The following is a 20,575-nucleotide window of genomic DNA, read 5'->3' on the forward strand; positions in this document are numbered from 1 at the left end:
CTATGGGTAATCAACACCGATGGAGGGATCCAATGGGGCTCCCACTTACCATGTGGGGCGTGCCATTTTTTTTTAGTACTTCAATGTGCTGTCTTCTTTTACATATTTTTATGGATAATAATCACCAAACTGTGAATCATAAATTAAAAATGGAGAAATAATAAAAGAAAAATAATGAACAAAAAATATTCATTTTATTCCGAATTTGTTCGAATTACAAGTATATCATGTATACAGTTATCATTTAAATTATAACGATAATACGATCATGAATAAATAATCATTTTCAAAACGTTAAACTTCTTGAAACATATCGTTAAATATATATTTAAATATTTATTTAATTATATGGCGTAGAAGTCACAATTATACTAGTGTTAGAATACTTTCGTTACCAACTCCAAATACCCTGGTGTGATTTTTGTGTGAAATATATCACAGTTTGGTGATTATTATCCACAGAAATATGTAAAAAAAAACAGGACATTGAAGTACTAAAAAAAATTCAAATATTATCTACGAAAAGTGGGTGCCCCATTGGATCCCTCCATCTGTGTTGATTACGCATAGCTTCGGCCCTGTCGGACAGAGAGAAGCGAGCAACGAAGCACATGGCGGCAAAACGTCGTGTACATGTTGCCGTCGAACATCTTCTCGATCTACTCGAAATGTATATCGTTCCGACACTTTTACCGGACCGTTTCTTCTTCAGAAATGTCTACAGAATCCGATCCTGGGTAGAGTTTTCGTGCCGAACAAAAGCTTTTCGTAAAAATACAAAAATATTGCGCAGAAACTGCTCACGTCGACACTTTTTTAAACTTTGACATTAATTTATTGCTATTTAGGACCAAAAACAATTAATAAATTGCATGCCACTGTATTCGGGAAACTCTCCTCTATCTTTTAACACCAATTAGAACCTTCTAACGTTTGTACTTTTCATGCAATACCTCATTTTTGTCGAAAATTTTGGGTTTTTACAAAAGTTCGTTTATTTAAAAAACTGAGGGTGACGGAGCAATTCGGTTTTCGGATTCTTGTTCAGGGAGTGAAGCTCTACAAGAATTTCATAGTGGCTATAGGAACTCAAAAATCGTGTCGGACAGTGTAATTATTCACCCTTACGTTTTTATTATTCTTAGTTTATTATAATACAATGAATCATTCCATAAAAATTATAAGTACATGTCATTAAATTATTATTATTATAAAAAAATCCATTATTATTTTAATATATATTATTATATATTAAAATTCCTACTTCACCTACCCGATTACTCGACGAGCGTTCTTGCTGCAACTGCCGCGCCGCTCACGACTGCCCCGCACGCCACCTTCCCCTGGTCTAGTAACCTAGCGCGCGGCAGAATATCTTCGTGACGACTGTTCGTATCAAGTAAGATGGACGTGCCAATATTCGAGTGAGCAGTTCGGGAGTTGGATCTTTCGATTCAGAAAAGTCTAAGCTGGGGGGCTTCGGTTGTAGAAATGTCCATTTCTTTATTATTGTTGAGATATTTACAATATCCGACGAGCGTTCTTGCTGCAACTGCTACGAGTATGGGGACTGCCCCGCACGCCACCTTCGCCTGGTCGAGAAACCTAGCGCGCGGCAGAACGGGCTCATGAAGCAGGAATCAGTTTCATGAAACTCAGTTTGTGAAACGGTTTTGACGACATGGCAACATTGCGGCGAGGAATGAAATGTGGCAACCATGTTTAGTCGTCTTTTGATTCAAAATATTTTGGATGGAAGTGTAAAACTATGTAATTTGTCGATCTGTATTATCGACTGTAAGTAACTATAGTTACCGGCAAGCTCGCTGTGGTGCATCTTTTGGTTGGAAGAGAACTGTGACGCTAGTAGTGAAGAATGTCGGAAGCTCGAGATGGTGTTTCCGATACACAATTCACATCAAGTAATCGTGTGTCTTAATTAACTAAGTAATCTACTGAAAATACACTCCACTGCCTTTGTACATGCCTTATCTCGGGGTCTTCGGATGCGAATTTTCGATTCGAGCTCTATATCTCTCGATATTTACGAAAAACTGTTAGCGGCGGCCATCTTGTGTCGTCTTTTTCGTGAATTGTCACCACTCTGGCCGAATATTGCAAATATCTCCGCAATAACTGCAAAACGGATATTTCTACATCCGAAGCACCCCAGTTTAGTCTTTTGGAAATCTAAATTTTCCACTTACGAACTGCACATTTCGATATTAAAGCGTCAGATTTACTTGATAGAAACCTCTAAAACTAATATACGTATATGGCTTTTCTTCTATGTGTGGGTCGTCATAGTGTGCGGCAACCCGGGACCTATGATGTACATATAGGATCACTGTAAAACAAATTATGACAAATGTAGGCAACCAAAAAGTAAACCAAGAACACAGAACTGTTCAGAAAAGTCTGCTGCATCGATATCGTATAAGAAAACCAAACGAAAACAACATAAAATATAATTAATTAACATAATAGTTAACCAAACTTCTCAATGAATAATCAGTTACGTTTCGCACTGCTATCACTTGTTTTTTTTATATGACATCGATGCAGTAGATTCTCTTAAATGATTCTCTGCCCTCGGTTTATAATTTTATGCCCTAATTTTGTCATAAATAATGTTTTTAGACGATTCTACGTTGGGCATAGGTGGCGCCCTTTCTGGAAAAAAAATGAAGCTCTTTTCAGGATTCGTACAGCGCCAATTAGGACAGTGGCAAAATGCTCAAACTGTTAATCAAATTACTAACAATTGATTTTGGCTAACAATTTGAGCGTTTTGCCACTATCCTAATTAGCGCTGTACGGACAACGCACGGAGTTTCATTTTTTCTCCACCAAAGGCATCGCAATCGCCCAGTATATGCATGTACGTAGGCATGCATATGTATAATATTGTAGGCTGCAAGTTGCGTTCAGCTACTTTCACACAGTTTTATTGACGGATTTTATTGTTACAAACTATCCGTAAGAGATGAAATGTTAATTGTTATATAATTATTGTATACGATAATTAATTAAGACAATGAATATTAGGGTAAATAGTGAGATTGTGCCAAAATATTTTATCGTTTGTAAATTTTACGAAGTAGAAACTTGTTTCTGTTGGAATGAAGATAAGGTTATAATATTTCCGTACGGAAACGATAAATCTGTGCCTTTCAAAGTACTAACAGCTCCTGCCTCGATAAAAAATATACAATGTTTTGCAAGCCGAATCTTTCTTATTTGCGTTCCACAAGGTGTATACGAACTTTCGAGAGAAGGAAAATTTGTTATTTTGATGAAAAGTGCAATTGGAATGGGTACGGATTTTTATGAAGTACTAACTGTAAGAAACAAGCACCTTTACTTGGATAATAAAAAGGATACAACTAGTAAATTGTTGCTACAACTTTCTTCGGAGGAAAGAGATTCAAGCAAGTTATCTACTTACACAGTGAACGTAGAAAATACAACGCAACAATTCATGCAGACCATAACCAAAGACGATTGTAGCATAGAAAATTTATATGTTATAGCAATTGAAAAGAAAATTCTAATGCTAATGAACGAAACTGTTCAAATAATGTACAATAGCATTTATCCGATCAGGGATATAATACCTGTACAAAGTGATTCTAAAATTGCTGGTTTATTGTTTGTCACCAGTGGTGACAATGTCGTTGTAATGCACTCAAAGGATAATAAACTAACTTTTGAAAAGATTTTATTAGGTGTAAATGTGCACACTATTTGTGCAGGCTTTAGTCTATCAAGCATGGATTCATTATGGCTCGTATATTCGGATGAATCTAAATTGTATTATGGAAGAAAGCAACTGTTAAAGGAGGATAATGTTCAACAGTTTTGTATAGAAAACAACAGTTTTCCTTGTTTGAGATATTACAATTCAAAAATAATTTTAGGTTTAACTACAAATAAACAGTTGGTGGAATTTCCTATAGATACAGTGGAAAAAGTTATATCTAGAGAACAAGACAGTTTTATTGGTCTTCATTTGGATATGTTGAAAGATACAAATCTTATAATGGACAAGATTTATAAAGGAACTCAGGAAATACATAAACTCAACAATGAGTTACAAGCTGAAGAAGATAAATTAAAAAGAATAAATTTGTATGCTCATAAACAGAAAGTTCAATTCTGTCCAAACATAGTGTTACACAGGGTAACTAATTTATTTCTTTTATCCGCAACGTTTGGAGACATCCTTCCAAAAGATTGTTGGGTTGTATTTAATGTAAAATTCGAAAATGAAACTACATTTTGTATGAAAAGAGTAGAAGGTCAAGAAACTGTAGTTGATGTTGATATACCAGAAGATAAAATGATAAATTCTTTACAAGTTAATGTAGATTTAATTAGCTTAAAGGAAGAAGGTTATCCTTGGTTACTTATCAGAAACTATGTAATCTATCCCCACCGCGAAAAGACTAAAAGAAAGAAAGCAAAAGTAGAAAGGGTAGATTTTATAAATTCGAAAATCGCTATCCTCGAAAAATTTTTACAAGAGGGAACTATCGATATGAGAACATTGTCAGAGATTAAAAGAAGTGTGAGAAGAGAATGCATGGCTTAAGACAGCGTTTACAAGACCTCTGTAAGTACATACGCGTGTTGAATTTGAAAAGACATCTTATTCCAGTTAATGAGGCACTCTTCAAATTTTTCATTGTATTTCAGATGATTTATTCATTCGTTTGGCCCAATGTGCAGTCGTAATTAAAATACCAATGATTTTAAAAAATTATTTGATTTTAACTTTTCACATTCCCAACATCGTATTCTTTTCGTAATCGTAATTTTACACTCTGTATACACGTAATTATACATATGTACGAAGTACAGGATGTTTTATGATTTATCTGTGGTGGGTACTTCAACGATGCTACCTATACTACAGCTAGAGCTTTTCTTCGACTGTTTCTGCAGATTCCTAGAACTGGTGGGTGTTCTGACGCTGCCTAACCGCGTCTGGAACGCTTCCAACGTTTTCTCGCCTTTCTTGGACCCTGTGCGTTCCGCGGTAGTTCTGACATTGCCAGCGAGCCTACGTCGCCACAGTTTCACAAAACATACTCGAAAATTTTCTGAGAAAACACCGTACAGCAAAGGATTGACTATAGCGTTAAACTGAGCCGCGATCAGAGTCCAAACGAAATGGTGGGACCTTAGGAAGAAGTCTGTATTCTCGGCTGGTCTCCTGCCGTCCACGTAGATCAACAGCATGACGGTAGTGATGGGTAGCCACATGATGAGAACGCAGAGCACGTTCAGCATTAAAATTCGCACAGCCCGCAAATGCTTTTGCAATCGTATCTCTTCGTGTTGAGAAAGACTGCCAGCTCGTCCTGGCCTGCCCCCGATACTAGCACCGGATAGTTTTCTTCCTGGCCATGTTAGCAACGTTCCCATCACCGACAGCTCAGAATCTCTTCTACCTGTTGCACTGCTCTCCAACCCCTGCTTTCGAACGTACGTGTATTTATTGGGTTCTTCTCAGGAGGAAAAGATATCTGAAACCCGGTGCCAGTGGGTAAAAAGTGTATGATGTAGCTTTGGGTCCAGATATCTAGTCATGTCAACATCAATTAGAATTACTTGTGCGATGCAGGAGACGGCCCATCTGCTTCGCGAGTCGAGAATCTTCTGAAAGATCCGCTGATAATGGTAGACCAGCAGAGTCATCGGTAGCAGACAAGCTAGGATGACGATCGGTACGATGAAGCACAAGGAGATGCTGACGACGTCGCTCCGCGGAAAGACTAGAGTGCAGATCGTTAGCTCGTCCGCGATGTCCTGTACATTTAGAGTGTATCAACGAAAGCCGGAACAGGGAGGACTGGACATGCATCTACACTGCTAATATTCTCTAACGAGTTAAGACATGCTATGTGCTACGCAATTGTTCAAGTACCTTCGATTGGAACCAAAATATCACAGGTAGAAAAATGAAAGCCGCGACGATCCAGGTGACGAGACTAGCCGCTAGAACCCGAGACCTGGTTAAAACGCTTCTATAAGGAGCTACTGCTAAACACCGATGCCTATCCATCGATATGAACGTCAACGTCCACAGAAGCACAAAGCCACAGACAAACTATAACGAGTAAAAGCCGTTAAATAAATAGCCAGATATAGGAAATTCACAAGGAAGAGGGAAGAAAGAAATACCTGCGTGTAAGGTAGCAGCTTGCAAATCGCTTCCCCAAGCCGCCAGGACTGCGTTAGTCTGGTATAGGCGATCGCCGGAACACCGATGCTGAACAGAAGATCGGCGGCCGCCAAGTTCACTAAGCACAAGTTCGTTGGCGTTCTCATTTCTCGGTATCCGAGTATGCAGCCGGCTATACCCAAGTTCCCGGCTATCGCTAAGACAAAGCTAACTGCTAGTATCACCACCTGGAAATACGCAAAGATTTCTTGCTTTTTTTTCTTTTCTCTTGCTCTTCTTTTTCTATTCGAATCTCGAACGAATGTCGAAGGAATCGGGAAAAGATATCGCGGCGTTGGCTCGCGTGGTTTTCTCGTAGCTTATTTGGGATAGGAAAATTGGGACACTGTTCCACCCGGCATTGTTCCCTTTCGTCTAACGAGGTGGGTGCGCTCTCTTTGCCAGACTCAACAGGCTGCTAATTAGCCTGCTAACCTGATAATTTTTCGACCATGATTCTCTCTGCTCAGAAGTGTGTTTCAAATAGGAAACGATGTAAATTAATCCGATGTATTCCGTTTTCGCCGGAATAACAGCATTCGCATTGAATTCAAACGCTGAAAGAGAACGCGAGTGTGTCGAAGGGCGTTCAAGAATTGTTCGATAAACAATTAGGTCGATCGTCAACTAGTTCGGGCCGAGACGTTCGGATTAGATTCGTTACCTCGACGGTGCTAGCTCTTGTACGGTTCCCAAACTGGCTGTAGTAGGTGAAATAGTATCGTGGTCCCCATTCTTCGTCTTCTCCCCAGAGATAAGACGAGTTCATCTTTAAATCACCGATCTCCTTCGCCGATGCCCGAGCAATGTAGGACCCGATTCATTTTTCGTAGCTGCTTCGTTTTCCTCGCTCGTGATCGCACGTGTTTAGTCTCCGCGCATTCACGCGTATTCGATCTTTCGTTCCTTTCGCTGTTAGTAAGGTCTTGGTATTGTTCGGGGCACGCTCGAACGACGACGACAATTTATATTCTTCGGCTCCAGACTCTATCGATGCTATCCGCGGAGCGCGTCCGGTTGATAGGACTCTTATCGAGTGTCTGTAACAGACGAATCGTTTAATGCAATTTAACTTCCGAACAACCAAGTTACGATCTATTAGAGCAGTTTAGTTTACGGTCGATCGAATCGCTCCACGCGATCGCAGATATCCTTGTCGCGATCAACAAATAATTACGTTATTATCGCTACCGTTATGTCTTTGACCTTATCAGATAAATAATATTAGGCTAGAGAAATATTGAGGAGGTTGAGCATCACGGGGGATGAAGCTCGGATTTCCGTATTTGGGTCGAAGATTGCGGATCGTAGGAGATTGAAAATAATTGGAAACGAAATTACTGCTGCACGGGCGGGCCGCCTCCCGACTAGATAAGTACGTACGTTTTTCGGGGAAATCAAGTACACGGATCGATATATCGAGTGGTAATTATCATAGCCGAGAGATTCCTCGGCAGAGACGACCGATCCGGAATGCGATAAGAGTAGTCTTTTCTTTTATTATATCATCCACGCTCAAATCTCTCTTTTGTTCGCTGTGAGTCTCGGCCGCGGATAATCAACGAATATTCCTTCCAGCTGCGGGGGGGGGGGGCAAACTACCCCTCTTTTTATTCCCTGTTACAAGTCGAAGAACTTCAACTACCAGAGAGAATCTTTTTTGTCGAACAACCTTCGCTGGTTCAGCCTTTAGAATCGACGTAAACAATTCCTTTGTCCCGTATTCCCTACTATTTTTATCGAGGCAGGGGTAGCAACACGTTCCCGGAGCTCGGAAAATATTTACGAGAATTTTATGGCTCGAACAAGATTAACACCTTCGTTAGATTTAAAAAAAGCGATGAGACGGCTCTCGTATTCCGTGTTCGTCAGCCCACAAAATATCCCCTATTGTTTTAGAAACCGCGCTCATTCTAATGCTCGGGTTCCTTCATTTCGACTTCCATCCGAAAGAAATGCTTTGATTACGCGTTATACATTTGTATTACATCGTGTCGGAATTTCTTGATTTATAAATGGTAACTTCTCCAATTTTTGCGCCGAGACTGCGAGTTCGATACGAACGCAGATAATAATTTTTGCTTCATTTGCGGAGATTTCAAGATCGCTTTTTGTCAAGCAAAAGAACAAAAACATTCGAATTCGAACACGGTAGGAGGTACGCAGCCTTTCCTCTACAAATATTCACCTTGGTTGTCGCGCAATTATCTCCCCGCGACTTTCCTCTGAGAACCCTAGACATCGGTGTAGATGCAATTAGTTGGACTGTTCCTGGACGCGCACGAGGACGTCCAACAACATTAAATAACAACTTGTCAACGATGCTCACGAAACGACTGATTCACTTCTGCGAATTGTGTCCGGCGGTTCCGTGTCGCGTCACGTGTCACCACGTGAACTTTCATCGTTTAATAAATGATTTTGTCGAGGTTCGTTCGTGCGACGATATCGCCGTGTTGACCTAGATCCAATCTTCGGATCAGAAATAGTACGAATTCAATTATTGCTCATAACGATCACAAACAATTAGTTTTCTTCCTCTCTAAACCCTGGATGAGTCTCGATTTCTATATTTCTGCTTTCACTTGACTCTATCTCTTTTCTCTTGTTCTCTCTCTCTCTATTTCTTTTCTTACCCTCCTTTTTATTATATAATAAAAACATATTATTATTAATATTATAATTATTATTATTACTGTAGCATCGTTGCAGCTGAAAGAAAATGAGACGTACCTTTTCAAATGATGCGGCGGTAATCCGGTAGTATTCGAATGGAATGATAGTAGGTCGACGAACCGTAACAGTTGAATATTTGTCGCACGTTTTCAGCACGCTGCAAAAAGAAGAAATTCGTGGTTGCACTGATGATTGGATGATTTGACCGCGTAAGAGTATCGCGAAGAAAATAATGGGATGGAATGGAACAGCGAGTAGCGAGCAACCCGTGGTGGCCCCTGCGGATGCTACCCGCCGACTGGTCCGCATTGAAGAGCTATCAACTATCAGGGGCCACGTTGTTGTGGTCCTCTCATTATGCGCATCTGTTGGAAACGCGTTTCCACGCTCATTTGCCGCGAATACAAGCTAAATTGATGACGGGGCAATGATATATATATATATATCATATATATATAAATAACCAAAAATAGCTACCCCCCGTTTTAATGTTTATCTCAGCACGGAATATTCAAATTAAATATTTTATCTATCAGCTTGAGAGTCGCTTAAAATCAAAAAATTTACGATACGAATCGATTTCTCAATCGTATTAGTAATTTTATTCGTAAACCGACAAATTATCTCGGATAATATAGTGTAATCATTCCTATGTGTTGTTATCAAAAGAATAGAAAATTAGTCAAAGGATCAACAAGAGGCAGCCCCTGAAAACGAAATTGTACTTTATATTTTGTGAATACAGTAATACGTTGATAAATATTTCACTCTGCTTTTTTGCTCAAATGTACATTTTCATCGACATACATACATTGATTTCGAAATTAACCACGACGAAGAAGTAATAATATATCATCTTGTCGGGAGTATGTGCAAGAGATTTATAATCGGATACCAATAGGGATTACCGAATTTCTGGCACTGGTGTAGCTTCATTTTAACGAATTGCAATCCCTAGTAGAATTGCAGGTACTTGCCGCAATATTGAGAAATTTATTACAGTTCTCGTGTCAATGAACTCACTATCACGAAAAAGATATCGGTGTAAGCACCATATAGCTATAGAATTCCATGCAGAAGCCTGATAAATTAAATCGAATTGATCGCATTGCGAATACAGTGTAAACTAAATAATTTCACTAATTTTTCTTGTTGCTCTATTTTTGTTTTCTTATTTGTTAAAACTTTCACAGCAAAACAATGTATTGGTTATGAGAGACGAATAAACACTTTACGAATATATGTGGCTAAAGATAATACGCACAGATTATGAAAAACCATAAATATAAATGATTCGCAACAATACAATAAATGGTTTAAAAACGAAATCTAATAACTACATGAACTATAAAAATACTGCATATAACATCCATTGTAAATTAACAACAAAACGATAATAGATACCCGGAGAAAAGTAACCTATATAAAAAATAATAAATGCTACGAATATAGGCGACAACTGTTTTCTGCGCCTCTATTGCAGTTTGAAGTTTCGCATTGTTCAATCGAATTACACTGGTAGCATGCCGATTACTTTAAGCGAAATACGTCCAAACGAATGTATTTTCAAGCTATATACTATAAATTATATTGTACTCGACGAAACATTCCACAAAGGTACAATAGACATGTAAACGTTCTTATTTACGTAAAATCGTTCAAATGATAAACATAGTTGTATAAAATAAAATCTGAACGATTTTGTACAATGTATGTTGATCTAAAATCGGTATATATTAAATTTGTGTGTATGTATGTATGTGTATATATATACACACATGCATACATACATATATCTTAAGCAGGTATGTATATAATAACTCTAAGGTTTGAAATTAAATTCTCGTTGCCGTTTTCTGTTTTTCAAATAATCGATACTTGTAAAATGATACGCTACCGAATCGGTTTCGTTTCAAATTTTCAATTTGTTTTAGAGAAAATAGTTTAAAACAAACATCGAAACAACAATGTGTACGTATAAAAAATATGGCAGTAACAGTCTAAGTATTAAATTTTTAATGGAAACAACGATAAGCCGCAATGATTTCGAAGTGAAAACTATAGATTCTCGCCGCTATATGCTAATATGTAAACCTATTTGTTGAACCGGCTCTATGTTGCTTACGCATTAAGTACGCTAGTTGATTCTTTCCGTAAAAAATTCAACGACAGATTCTCATTTTCTCATTATCTTGTTACTTCGTAGATTTAACAGCTTATCAGATAATTATTATCTCTTCGTTAGGGATACTCTGAAACTCGGAAAAATCTCTATTCGTACTTATTTCACCTATTTCGAACACAGGATATGTACAGATGTTGATCGTCGTTACATGTATATGTATGTTAATCGTAGACTGCAGATTTTATACGTTTATGGCAAAAATGAACATGTAAAATATAAAACGGTAAAAAACATAAAAAAAATAATTGAAGAATCCTGATGAAAAAGGAGCAACTGTCTACTTAATAGCAGACTCTTATAATCAATGTGAAAAATTTATACTTTGGATACAGATCCGCAGTCTAGTCACGTGTGTATATATGTATGTATAATACCAATAATACGTATATATAGGGGAACGATCTTTTTCATTTGACACAGCAATTGAGAAAAATAAAAGCTTATGTATCGTTAGAATATCGAACTTGTTGAAATTTTCTATTCTTCTACTGTTTGAGGGGATTGTACCGTTGCGCCATTGTCACATAACAACACTATTCGTTTGAAATACACGATCGTATTTTTACAATACACTGTGCACGAGTATATCTTCTATGTATTATAGTATAATAAATATCACGTGTTGCATGAAAGTGTTATGACGAATGAAGAAAATCTGCCTCGAATCAACAACATTTATAATAAATTGACTGTGCCATTGTCGTAAGAATGCAAGAGTATTGAATCGAACATATATAAGGTGGAACCCATTCTAGAAAATTATATATTCGCCTTCTATTAAAGTGCATTTCATTGCAGACGATTTTATAACTCGTTAAGGCACTCAATAGAAATACAATCAATTTTCGTAGTAATACTATACCGAGGATCTTTTTACAATTGATTAATAAGATGAGGGATTCGTTTCTATTCACACTATTCACATTCGTATTGAGGATACGACGTAAACAAATCGACGAAACTTAACAAGAACAAAAAGGAAAAGAAACACACAACTTTAAAACCCTCCTTGTATTTATGCGATAGACTTTAAATAATGAGTTTTGTACTCCCACCTGGTAAACGCTCGATGTGCTTTTATCGAATACGTTTCCTCTCTCTCCCATCTCTCTCTCTCTCTCTCTTCCCTTTCGCGATAACAAGTAATCTAACAATCTCGATTGTATTTGCCCAGTAATCCTTCAAATTCTTTCAAATCCTTGTGAAATCTTTTTTCCACGTTACGATAAAAATATAATGTTGCGCAATATGCAAACACACGATTCTCATAAAATGTTATATAAACGTGTACTTCATTGTCGAAAATGAAATGCACATTTCAGAAGTTCGGTTTCTTTTTTTTCGAAAAACTCAACATAGCAAAAAAACGAAATGATATTTACAAATTCTACATAAAAATCATTGGAAAATAAAAATACAAAAGGAAACACGAAGTCTCTCAATGAGTATGTTGTTATTACGATAAGCGTTCCGCCCTATTTTTACGTAAATAGAAAAGAAAAGAAAAAGAAGAATTATGCATTTGAACGCAATATCTGAATGGAAACAAAAAGATCATCGATTGAGAATGAATTCACGTTTTGATTACGTAGTCCGTTGTTTACGTAGGCTACAATATGAAGGATGCGTTTGTAAATTTGGCAATCTTCCCTGAGCATACTAACTCGATAGAACTAGAATGTCGCGAACAGTCTCTGAATCAACTATTTCGAAATTAAAACTCGCATGATCAGATATATATCGATTTGTTTGGCGATAAATATTTAAGTGATTTGTTAAGTACCTAATGCCATCATGATAGCATTGTATGTCATAGAGGTTTTTCCTGCTCTTCGTTGTTTGATAGTTTTCTGTTTACAAGCGTCGACGCGTTTAAACATCATCGACTATTCACTGAACGTTAAGAGTCCTCTTGCTTTGGCAGGAGATTCGTTCTTTCTTCTTCCTCCTCGAGTAATTTCTTTGCAGACATTACTCTGTTCACTTCTCGACACGCAAGCATTTCCATGTCTAAGCTTGGAGTTTGGATGGGACTTGTCACCGAGGTTGCCTATAAAGTGACACGCACAATAATCAACACTCATTGGCTGGAATCTGCTGGAGCCTTTGAAATCGTAAATAATACCTTTGTTGGTGAATTTTTCAGCTTCCCGTTGTGGTCGCTGTATGATGAAACGAATTTCGAATGTGTAACCGGGCTGGCGCTGACGGGGGCGGGCGAAGTCGGGGCTGTTGCGCTATGAACAGGAGATTGCATACTTTCTTTTTCTTTTTTTGGTTCTTTTTCTTTATCGATTGGCAACACCGGAGATTCTGGCACACTACGGTCATCCTCGTCCAAAGAATGTAACAACTAAAAAATTAGAAATTATAAGAATGTTTTCACGAGTAAAGTCTCCCCCTAGTTTGACGCCCTGATTACACGATAATCTTTAGGAATTTTTCAAACAACAGGTATTAAATATTGTAATTAGAAACTTCATATGCTTATTAACTACATAGAAGAAATGTATTCAATCTTTTTGAAGTTTTACATTTACGTAGCGGAAAAAAAAATGGTTTTTATAATACACGAAACTAGGGAGACTCATTAAATGATTCGTTACATTTTCTAAATGATCCGCATAATAATCAACCTTTTCGACTTCGTCGTCAAATTGTTCATGACCGGGTAACGGATCTTTCTGGCTTTTTTCCAGAAGCGTAGCTCGTTTCGCAGCCAAATAAAGAGATCTCTTGATTTTAACATAAAACACTTCCGTTACCGCCCGTACTGTATAGTCAGGAACGAATGTGTATCGTAACATGGAGTCCAAGTTGATGGACTGTATGCTTCCCACAGCTTGTGGATTCGAAATAGTAGGAGATTCAGCTAAAAAGTCAACGGATAAGAATAAGAAAAGCAATTGCTAATCTTGATACATAAAGAAAACAATAATAACTTGAAGTCTTACCAACTCCTATATTCACAGTAAGCGCTTGAGAACCAAAATATGTGAATGGACCACTTTCGAACATCATATTCTCCTTGCCGACTGTAACTTCAACTCGACCTTCCAAAATCAAAACAAAATAGTCGACTGCTTTTCCTTGTTGGTAAATTACTGCTGCCGGATCGTGTCTCGCTTTTTCGCGCGATTTCACTTTGATATGATAAATAATGTCTTGTTTAAGCAAACGACGCAAAATAGTTTCCGATATTGTATCGGATTTAAATGCATCTACAGCTGTGAATTATATATTACACTCAGATGTATCTTAAGAGTAGTCTAACAGATTTTTATATAAATCTCATATTTTCTTAAATCAAAACACTTCTTCCTACTTGTGGATAAATACTGAAACATGGCCAGTGTCAACTGCGGTGATATATGAATTCGTTGGTTCTCTTTCTTCTCCGCGAACACGGTAAAGTCTTGTACTTTATGCTTAGCTTGCCTTCTACGTTTAGTTCTGTTATCCGCTGTGGAAAATGAGATTTAATGATAATTCCATCGAAAATCTATCTATGCATTAATAAACAAATCGAAGAATCTTACTGAAGACGTCAGTTTCATCCATGATCTCGGCTTGAATCAGTTCTTCTATGACATCCTCCAATGTAACTAATCCTATCACCTCGTAAAACGGATCCCCTTCGCCTTCGTTATTTACTCTTTGAACGAACGCCATATGTCCTTTATTACCTGACATGAAACGTATAATTTTATTGCCCGTCCGCTTCTAACAAGTACATTATTCTATTTAAGATATTTACCTTCTTTAAATTGCTTGAACATTATGTCCAACGTAACATCTTCGAAAATAAAATTACATTGATTTTTATAAAACTGACACAAGGTTTTAAGTGGCATATTATCATCTGGATCAACAAACGCAAGATCTTTAATATAAAGCATTGTTACTATGTTCGTCCTTGTTCCTTCAAATACTGGTATCCGTGAGAAACCTAAAATGATCGATAAATACTATGAATATTAATTTAAATGTTGATACAAATGATTTATATAAATGCATACCAGACTTCATAATCTCCGATACCGTTTCAAAATCTAAAATCGCATTGTAATTTAACATGTATACATCCTCGATTTTTGTCATTACATCCGCAACAGATTTTTTCCGTAATTCTAATGCACCAGCGATTATGTTCACTTCGTCTTTTTCTAAATCATTATAGCCTGTTGTGACCTAAAAGTAATTGTTATTGACATAGTTACGATCACACGTGAATCGATATCAAATCTTTAACAGTGTTTTTACATTAAATAAGTAGAGCACTCGGAAAAGGGTTCGGGATATTAATTACACGACTTACATTTTTTTCGTACTCGCATACATACACGTACGTATACAGATACGTGTATCGTATAGAAGTATATTTTTACGATAAGTTCAGCTTGAATTAGCACAGTATAAATATGTAAAGTTATCTTATTTAAGTTTCACATTGATAAGTAATCTAACATGTACTCTGTAGAATGTGAAAACTTCAAGCAAACGTCAGTAGATCTATATCTTACCTACATATGATTGAATTTGGTTGTCAGTATAATTATCTGCCCTATCCATGCTCATTCTGATAAGATCCATAAGAGTAAAAAGTTTGGAAAGGTGTTTGATAATGTATACTTCAAATTACAATCAGAGAAAACTATATTAAGTACGTATTGTAAGAATAATCTAATGTATCTATAATGAAGTCTTTTTTTCTCACCCTTACTAATTCCTTCAACCGTTCACGATTATACACATTGCCAATTTCTTCACCCAGAAGAACATCTAGAAGCTTGCTGATAGGATAACTCAATGGAAATGTTATTATCATAGTCAGTTTTGTTATATAAATTGTTTTAGCTCCTATACATAATCCGTGTCTACTGCAAATAGCCTGAAAGCACACGTTTATAATGCAACTGTGCAATGCGTAATTCTTTCTCCTAAACATGTAATTCATTGAGGAATAAAATAAAAAATGTATACATACTTGTGGCGAAATTTCACCAAAAATTACAATAGCTAAGGTGGAGCAAATGACTGCAACTAATCCAGATGTCAAATCATCTAGCAAAATAGTGAATATCGAATTCACCAGAACATTTGAGAATAAAATTGAGCATAACAAATAATTCCCATGATTCCTTACTGGTTGTATAGTCCTTGCATATTGTTTTTCCTTTAAAACAAATTACTTTATTTTGACAAAGTCATAGCATAAAATAAGATAGTAGAATAGTAGAATGGGGTAAATAGAAGCACCTTTTCAGTTCCAGTGTTACAGAGTATTTTTAGTTCAGTTCTATCCATTGCCATTAATCCCAAATTCAAACCAGAAAACAGAGCAGAAAAACTAAGACACATGAGGATAATTACAATACTAAGCCAAAGTGGTAAAAATTTTTCATACGTATAAATCTGTAAATAATAGTTACCAATAAATATGTTTAACACAATATAATTATTGTTCAATAGTACCTTCATCTTATAATATATACATATACTTACAGTGCCCCATGTATGTGTACCTTGATGTTTGAAAAGTGCAAGATCCGAAGCATCCCTTCCGTATACTGGTTGTTTTATACATACATAAAATGGTGAACCAAGTGGCAATACCACATCTACAGTTGCAGTATTATTATTTACATTTCTTACCTGCATTAATAAAAACAAAGCCTTATGTACATATAAATAGGATGAACCAGTAAGTAGCATTGATAAATATTTACCGGGAATTCATTGCTTTTGATTTTATCACAAATAGCACCCCATTTTGCTGGTTCATCCGTAAAAGTGACTAATATATCTTCTGTGATACCAACACCAAATAGTCTTATAACAGCTCTGCTCCCAGCTAATATTTCTGGAATCCCATCTGCTCTGTAACTAGGATCCTTAGCAGCTGTTTCTATTCTTATTCCTTGAATTACTGGTACTATATAGGGTTCTTCATGATCAGCATTAACAGAAGGTAAAAACTGTTGACGACGTGCACGATAATGTTTCCTAAAAACGAAACACAATTTTGCAATAAATCATAAAATATGCTTTACTCCTGTTTAGTTAACGCATTCATTGGTTATTTTTTATTTAAAATAAATCTAGTTTTATTTTATTCATCGAGTATAGTTATTTAGGTCAAGGTTTCTAGTCTCCAATGAGATGAGGATACAAATACATTCATTGCAATACTTTCATTGCAATCAAACTTGTTTACTTTGCTTTAGAATTTCATATGAATGCTAAATATAATTTCCAATATTTCTATGTTTCCATATTTATGTAGCATGATAAAACATACATAGAACAAGTTTCCTTGCTATCATACAATATTATAAAATTGCCGAACATTGAATGTATAATATGAAATTGTAATAGACTAGGATAAAATGCTTGCCGTCGGTAATATCGGTATTTTCATATACTTAAAAAATTGTGCCATGTCATAAGGCGGATATCTATTATTAGTAAAGGAAGAGCAATTTCTCCAACAACGTTCAGTAAAAGATAAATAATAGATTATTAAAAACTTACACCGATCGTGACGGTGAAGTGATAGCAAAGTTGCTTCCAAGATTGGTCCATGTTTCACCGAACCTGGTGACGATTCTTAGACAGAAATAGATCGTGGTAACCTTAAAAGTAGGAACTTGGTCAAATTTATACACCGCACGATTGCCATTCGGCGCGATCCAGACAGCGCGTAATGTGTTGTTCAGGTTTGGATCACAATTGTCGGGTGTGGGAGACCAGCACAAAGAAATGTTGCTCTCGAGACCGGTGCCAAGAACTTCGACAAGGAAATCGGAACTGTTCGACGAGTATTTCCGTGTATCAGATCGTTCCCTGTCTAAAATATTCACTGATTTCACATTTTGACTACCGATTACTTTCACTCCTATAAATGCGTTGGCGTATACTAGATTGAATATTGTAAAAACAAGTAATAAAAGAGCTGCCGGTGTGCCTGAACGGTCAACATGTTGCGCCATCATGCGACAAGTGCACCGTGACAACTTCACACTGTCGTTAGTTAGTGGTCTATTTATAATCTCGGATTCTCGTATTGCGCCTGCGTATTGCTTCGATTACATCTACATCACACCGACATCTCACCGTTATTCGTTGAGCATGCTATCGCATCTTACCCTGTGAAAGTGGGGAGGACATTACTCAAATTCGGATATGCATACATTCACCTTCCGCTATATCGCTATATGTATGTGCACGAAGTAGTGACGTGTATGAGTCAAACTACTATTAATTCCTCTCCCAAAGGAATTACGATATTTTTATCAATATTAAGAACAGTTTATCTACAATTAAAATCTTTATATGTACAATACTTATTATCTGTTAAACTCAGATGTATTTCCATCTAATATTTATTGATTCTCAATAAATGTACCTTAACATATCGATAAATATCTACGAAATCATAACTCTGCCTCTATCGCATTCATCTTATATCTTCGCCTAAAAGGGAATTTTCGAACAAGCTTCGACTAAAACAAATATATGTAGAATGCATTTAAATGTGCAATCATTCTCATAGATCAGCATTCGTCATTACCGATAAGTAAAAGTTGAGTTTTATTACTTTGTATGGAAATGCATGGAACTATATGGTACTACATATGCATATTACCTACACTACAATAGATTGTACAAAGAGAATTACCATTCGCCAGTTTAGGCGCGAATGGCGCGAATTCTTAATGATTGTCACTCGACTTGTAATATGTATACGTATTCAACATAGTTGCTTGTTAAGATTTAACATGCGTTATAAGTATTAATATTGATGTTATATTAAAATTGCACAGCTATGTAAGTATTATTTAATTTGTGCACAACGGGTTATTATTCTTCCCGCAAACAGGTTATATTTCCGTGTGATATGTAAACATTGAACCTGCACCATAATATGTAATCGAGATTTTGAGATATTTTGACATCAGTTTTAGCCATGGAAGGAGAAATAGTTAAAATTATTAAGAAATTCAAATTCGAAGAATTAGAATCGGCAGTAATGCCTATTTTTCCTGAAATTTCTTGGGATAATATAAAGTCTGAGTTAGTTAAATATCACAACAGGTTTACTTCGGTGAATGCAACTCAATTGATCAAGATAGCTATAACTGTAAGAATTGTATTCAAATTTATTAACATATATACATTGTATGTAATGAATATTTAAGTATATATTTCTGTGTCTTTGCAATAGAATAACAGCATAAACAGAAAAGACTTAGAAGACCGTCTGTCAATGTTAAAATTAGTTGGTAATATATAATTTTTAATTACACCTCTTAATCGTTTATCTATTGTTATTAATAGTTAAACATTTCAGATATAAGTTGGCACAATAATCGGAAAATATGGTACAGTTATTTATTAAAAGGTTCTGCACAGTCTAAGGATTACTTCCTGCATAGCAAAGTTCAAGCGAAACTAAAAGATTATTTTATTTCATTAAATTTAAAAATAGATGTAAAAATGTATATGCACAATAACATTACATATATTTCTCTGAACCAACGAAAACATAAAAGCAAGAAGTTAAAGACTGGGCTTGGACTCCCTCTTATTTTTGCTGTATTTACGGGCGAAAAATATTTTTTCGTTAACAGAAAGAGTGTTTCTCCAAATGTTTTACAAGCAATAGCAGCAAGCATGGGATATGAGAAAAGTAAACAAATTAAATTGATGGGTAAAGATTTAAAATCACTGAGCAAAATGTGTATGAACAGAAAGAAAGGAGTACAAAATTCAGAAAAAATGAGTAAAATTGTGGAGTATAATAATTCTGGTCCAGAGAGAAAGTAATTTCTATTTCAAAAACCTGTAGGAAGCATATAATTTTGTTTATTATATGTAGTAATAATCCTATTACTCTCATATATTTTTTTTAGATCTACTGGTATAGATTTTACTGAACATAAACAGCGTAAAAGATATGCAGAAGAATGTTTTGGTGATGATCCTGCTATTATAGAAGTTTTTGTTGTAAATGCAACAAGTAGGATTCTTATGGACGAAGATGAATCCACGGAATTGTCAAATGAAACTTTGAGTATTACGTTAGTAATATTTTTCATAAAATTATTACATATTTTTAACATCCTTATACCAAGTAAACGTAAATTATACGTATTTCAGTTGCGAGTATCGTAGTCCTAATGTTGCTGCCTTTTTAACAAAATTAATAGAAAAGCGAATAATAACTACACCTGTACCACATTATATATCAAATCTTATGACTTTAGGTAAAAATGAAGTGACGATTTCGAATAATTGACGATTTCGAATAATTGACAATTTCAAATAATTGACTATATCGAATAATTAATTATTTTATGTTTAAATGACATGTAATGTTAATACTTTAATTACAAACTTGGTTTAATAAAAAAATTTAAGGAAAATAAAAAATCAATTGTGCATAATTTGTTTATATATGCTTGTAAGTAGACAACAATTTG

General features: G+C 35.9%; 4 protein-coding genes across 6 annotated transcripts; 2 read left to right on the top strand and 2 right to left on the bottom strand.

Annotated features, from left to right (window-relative positions):
- The first annotated feature begins 2,860 nt into the window (after window positions 1-2,860).
- LOC117219594 (uncharacterized) lies at window positions 2,861-4,860 on the top strand. The gene is made up of 2 exons (XM_033468834.2): window positions 2,861-4,615; window positions 4,699-4,860. Exon 1 carries the CDS (start codon window positions 3,038-3,040, stop codon window positions 4,592-4,594), a length of 1,557 nt encoding a protein of 518 aa, XP_033324725.2. The 5' UTR covers window positions 2,861-3,037; the 3' UTR covers window positions 4,595-4,615; window positions 4,699-4,860.
- On the bottom strand, window positions 4,681-9,348 carry LOC117219595 (free fatty acid receptor 4). 2 transcript variants are annotated; one of them, XM_033468835.2, is made up of 6 exons: window positions 8,963-9,348; window positions 6,894-7,269; window positions 6,190-6,417; window positions 5,933-6,115; window positions 5,617-5,814; window positions 4,681-5,478 (listed from the first exon to the last, which is right to left on the bottom strand). In XM_033468835.2, exons 2-6 carry the CDS (start codon window positions 6,996-6,998, stop codon window positions 4,870-4,872), a joined length of 1,323 nt encoding a protein of 440 aa, XP_033324726.2. In that variant the 5' UTR covers window positions 6,999-7,269; window positions 8,963-9,348; the 3' UTR covers window positions 4,681-4,869. The 2 variants fall into 2 exon arrangements, with proteins under 2 accessions (XP_033324726.2, XP_033324727.2); XM_033468836.2 differs by lacking the exon at window positions 8,963-9,348 and adding an exon at window positions 8,418-8,912.
- Window positions 9,349-9,613: 265 nt separating this feature from the next.
- Window positions 9,614-18,117, bottom strand: uex (metal transporter uex). Its single transcript, XM_033468833.2, has 14 exons — window positions 17,625-18,117; window positions 16,820-17,096; window positions 16,596-16,745; window positions 16,350-16,505; window positions 16,078-16,266; window positions 15,808-15,981; window positions 15,110-15,281; window positions 14,848-15,039; window positions 14,630-14,776; window positions 14,416-14,553; window positions 14,045-14,317; window positions 13,727-13,962; window positions 13,216-13,443; window positions 9,614-13,140 (listed from the first exon to the last, which is right to left on the bottom strand). The coding sequence occupies exons 1-14, from the start codon at window positions 18,083-18,085 to the stop codon at window positions 12,991-12,993; spliced, it is 2,943 nt and encodes a 980-aa protein (XP_033324724.2). The 5' UTR covers window positions 18,086-18,117; the 3' UTR covers window positions 9,614-12,990.
- On the top strand, window positions 18,058-20,525 carry LOC117219596 (uncharacterized). 2 transcript variants are annotated; one of them, XM_033468840.2, is made up of 6 exons: window positions 18,058-18,675; window positions 19,052-19,233; window positions 19,318-19,375; window positions 19,444-19,915; window positions 20,006-20,173; window positions 20,253-20,525. In XM_033468840.2, the coding sequence occupies exons 2-6, from the start codon at window positions 19,060-19,062 to the stop codon at window positions 20,389-20,391; spliced, it is 1,011 nt and encodes a 336-aa protein (XP_033324731.1). In that variant the 5' UTR covers window positions 18,058-18,675; window positions 19,052-19,059; the 3' UTR covers window positions 20,392-20,525. The 2 variants fall into 2 exon arrangements, with proteins under 2 accessions (XP_033324731.1, XP_033324728.1); XM_033468837.2 differs by lacking the exon at window positions 18,058-18,675 and adding an exon at window positions 18,699-18,920.
- The last annotated feature ends 50 nt before the right edge of the window (window positions 20,526-20,575 follow it).

The sequence above is a fragment of the Megalopta genalis genome, chromosome 15 (genome assembly GCF_051020955.1).
Source record: "Megalopta genalis isolate 19385.01 chromosome 15, iyMegGena1_principal, whole genome shotgun sequence".
Classification (NCBI taxonomy): Eukaryota; Metazoa; Arthropoda; class Insecta; order Hymenoptera; family Halictidae; genus Megalopta; species Megalopta genalis.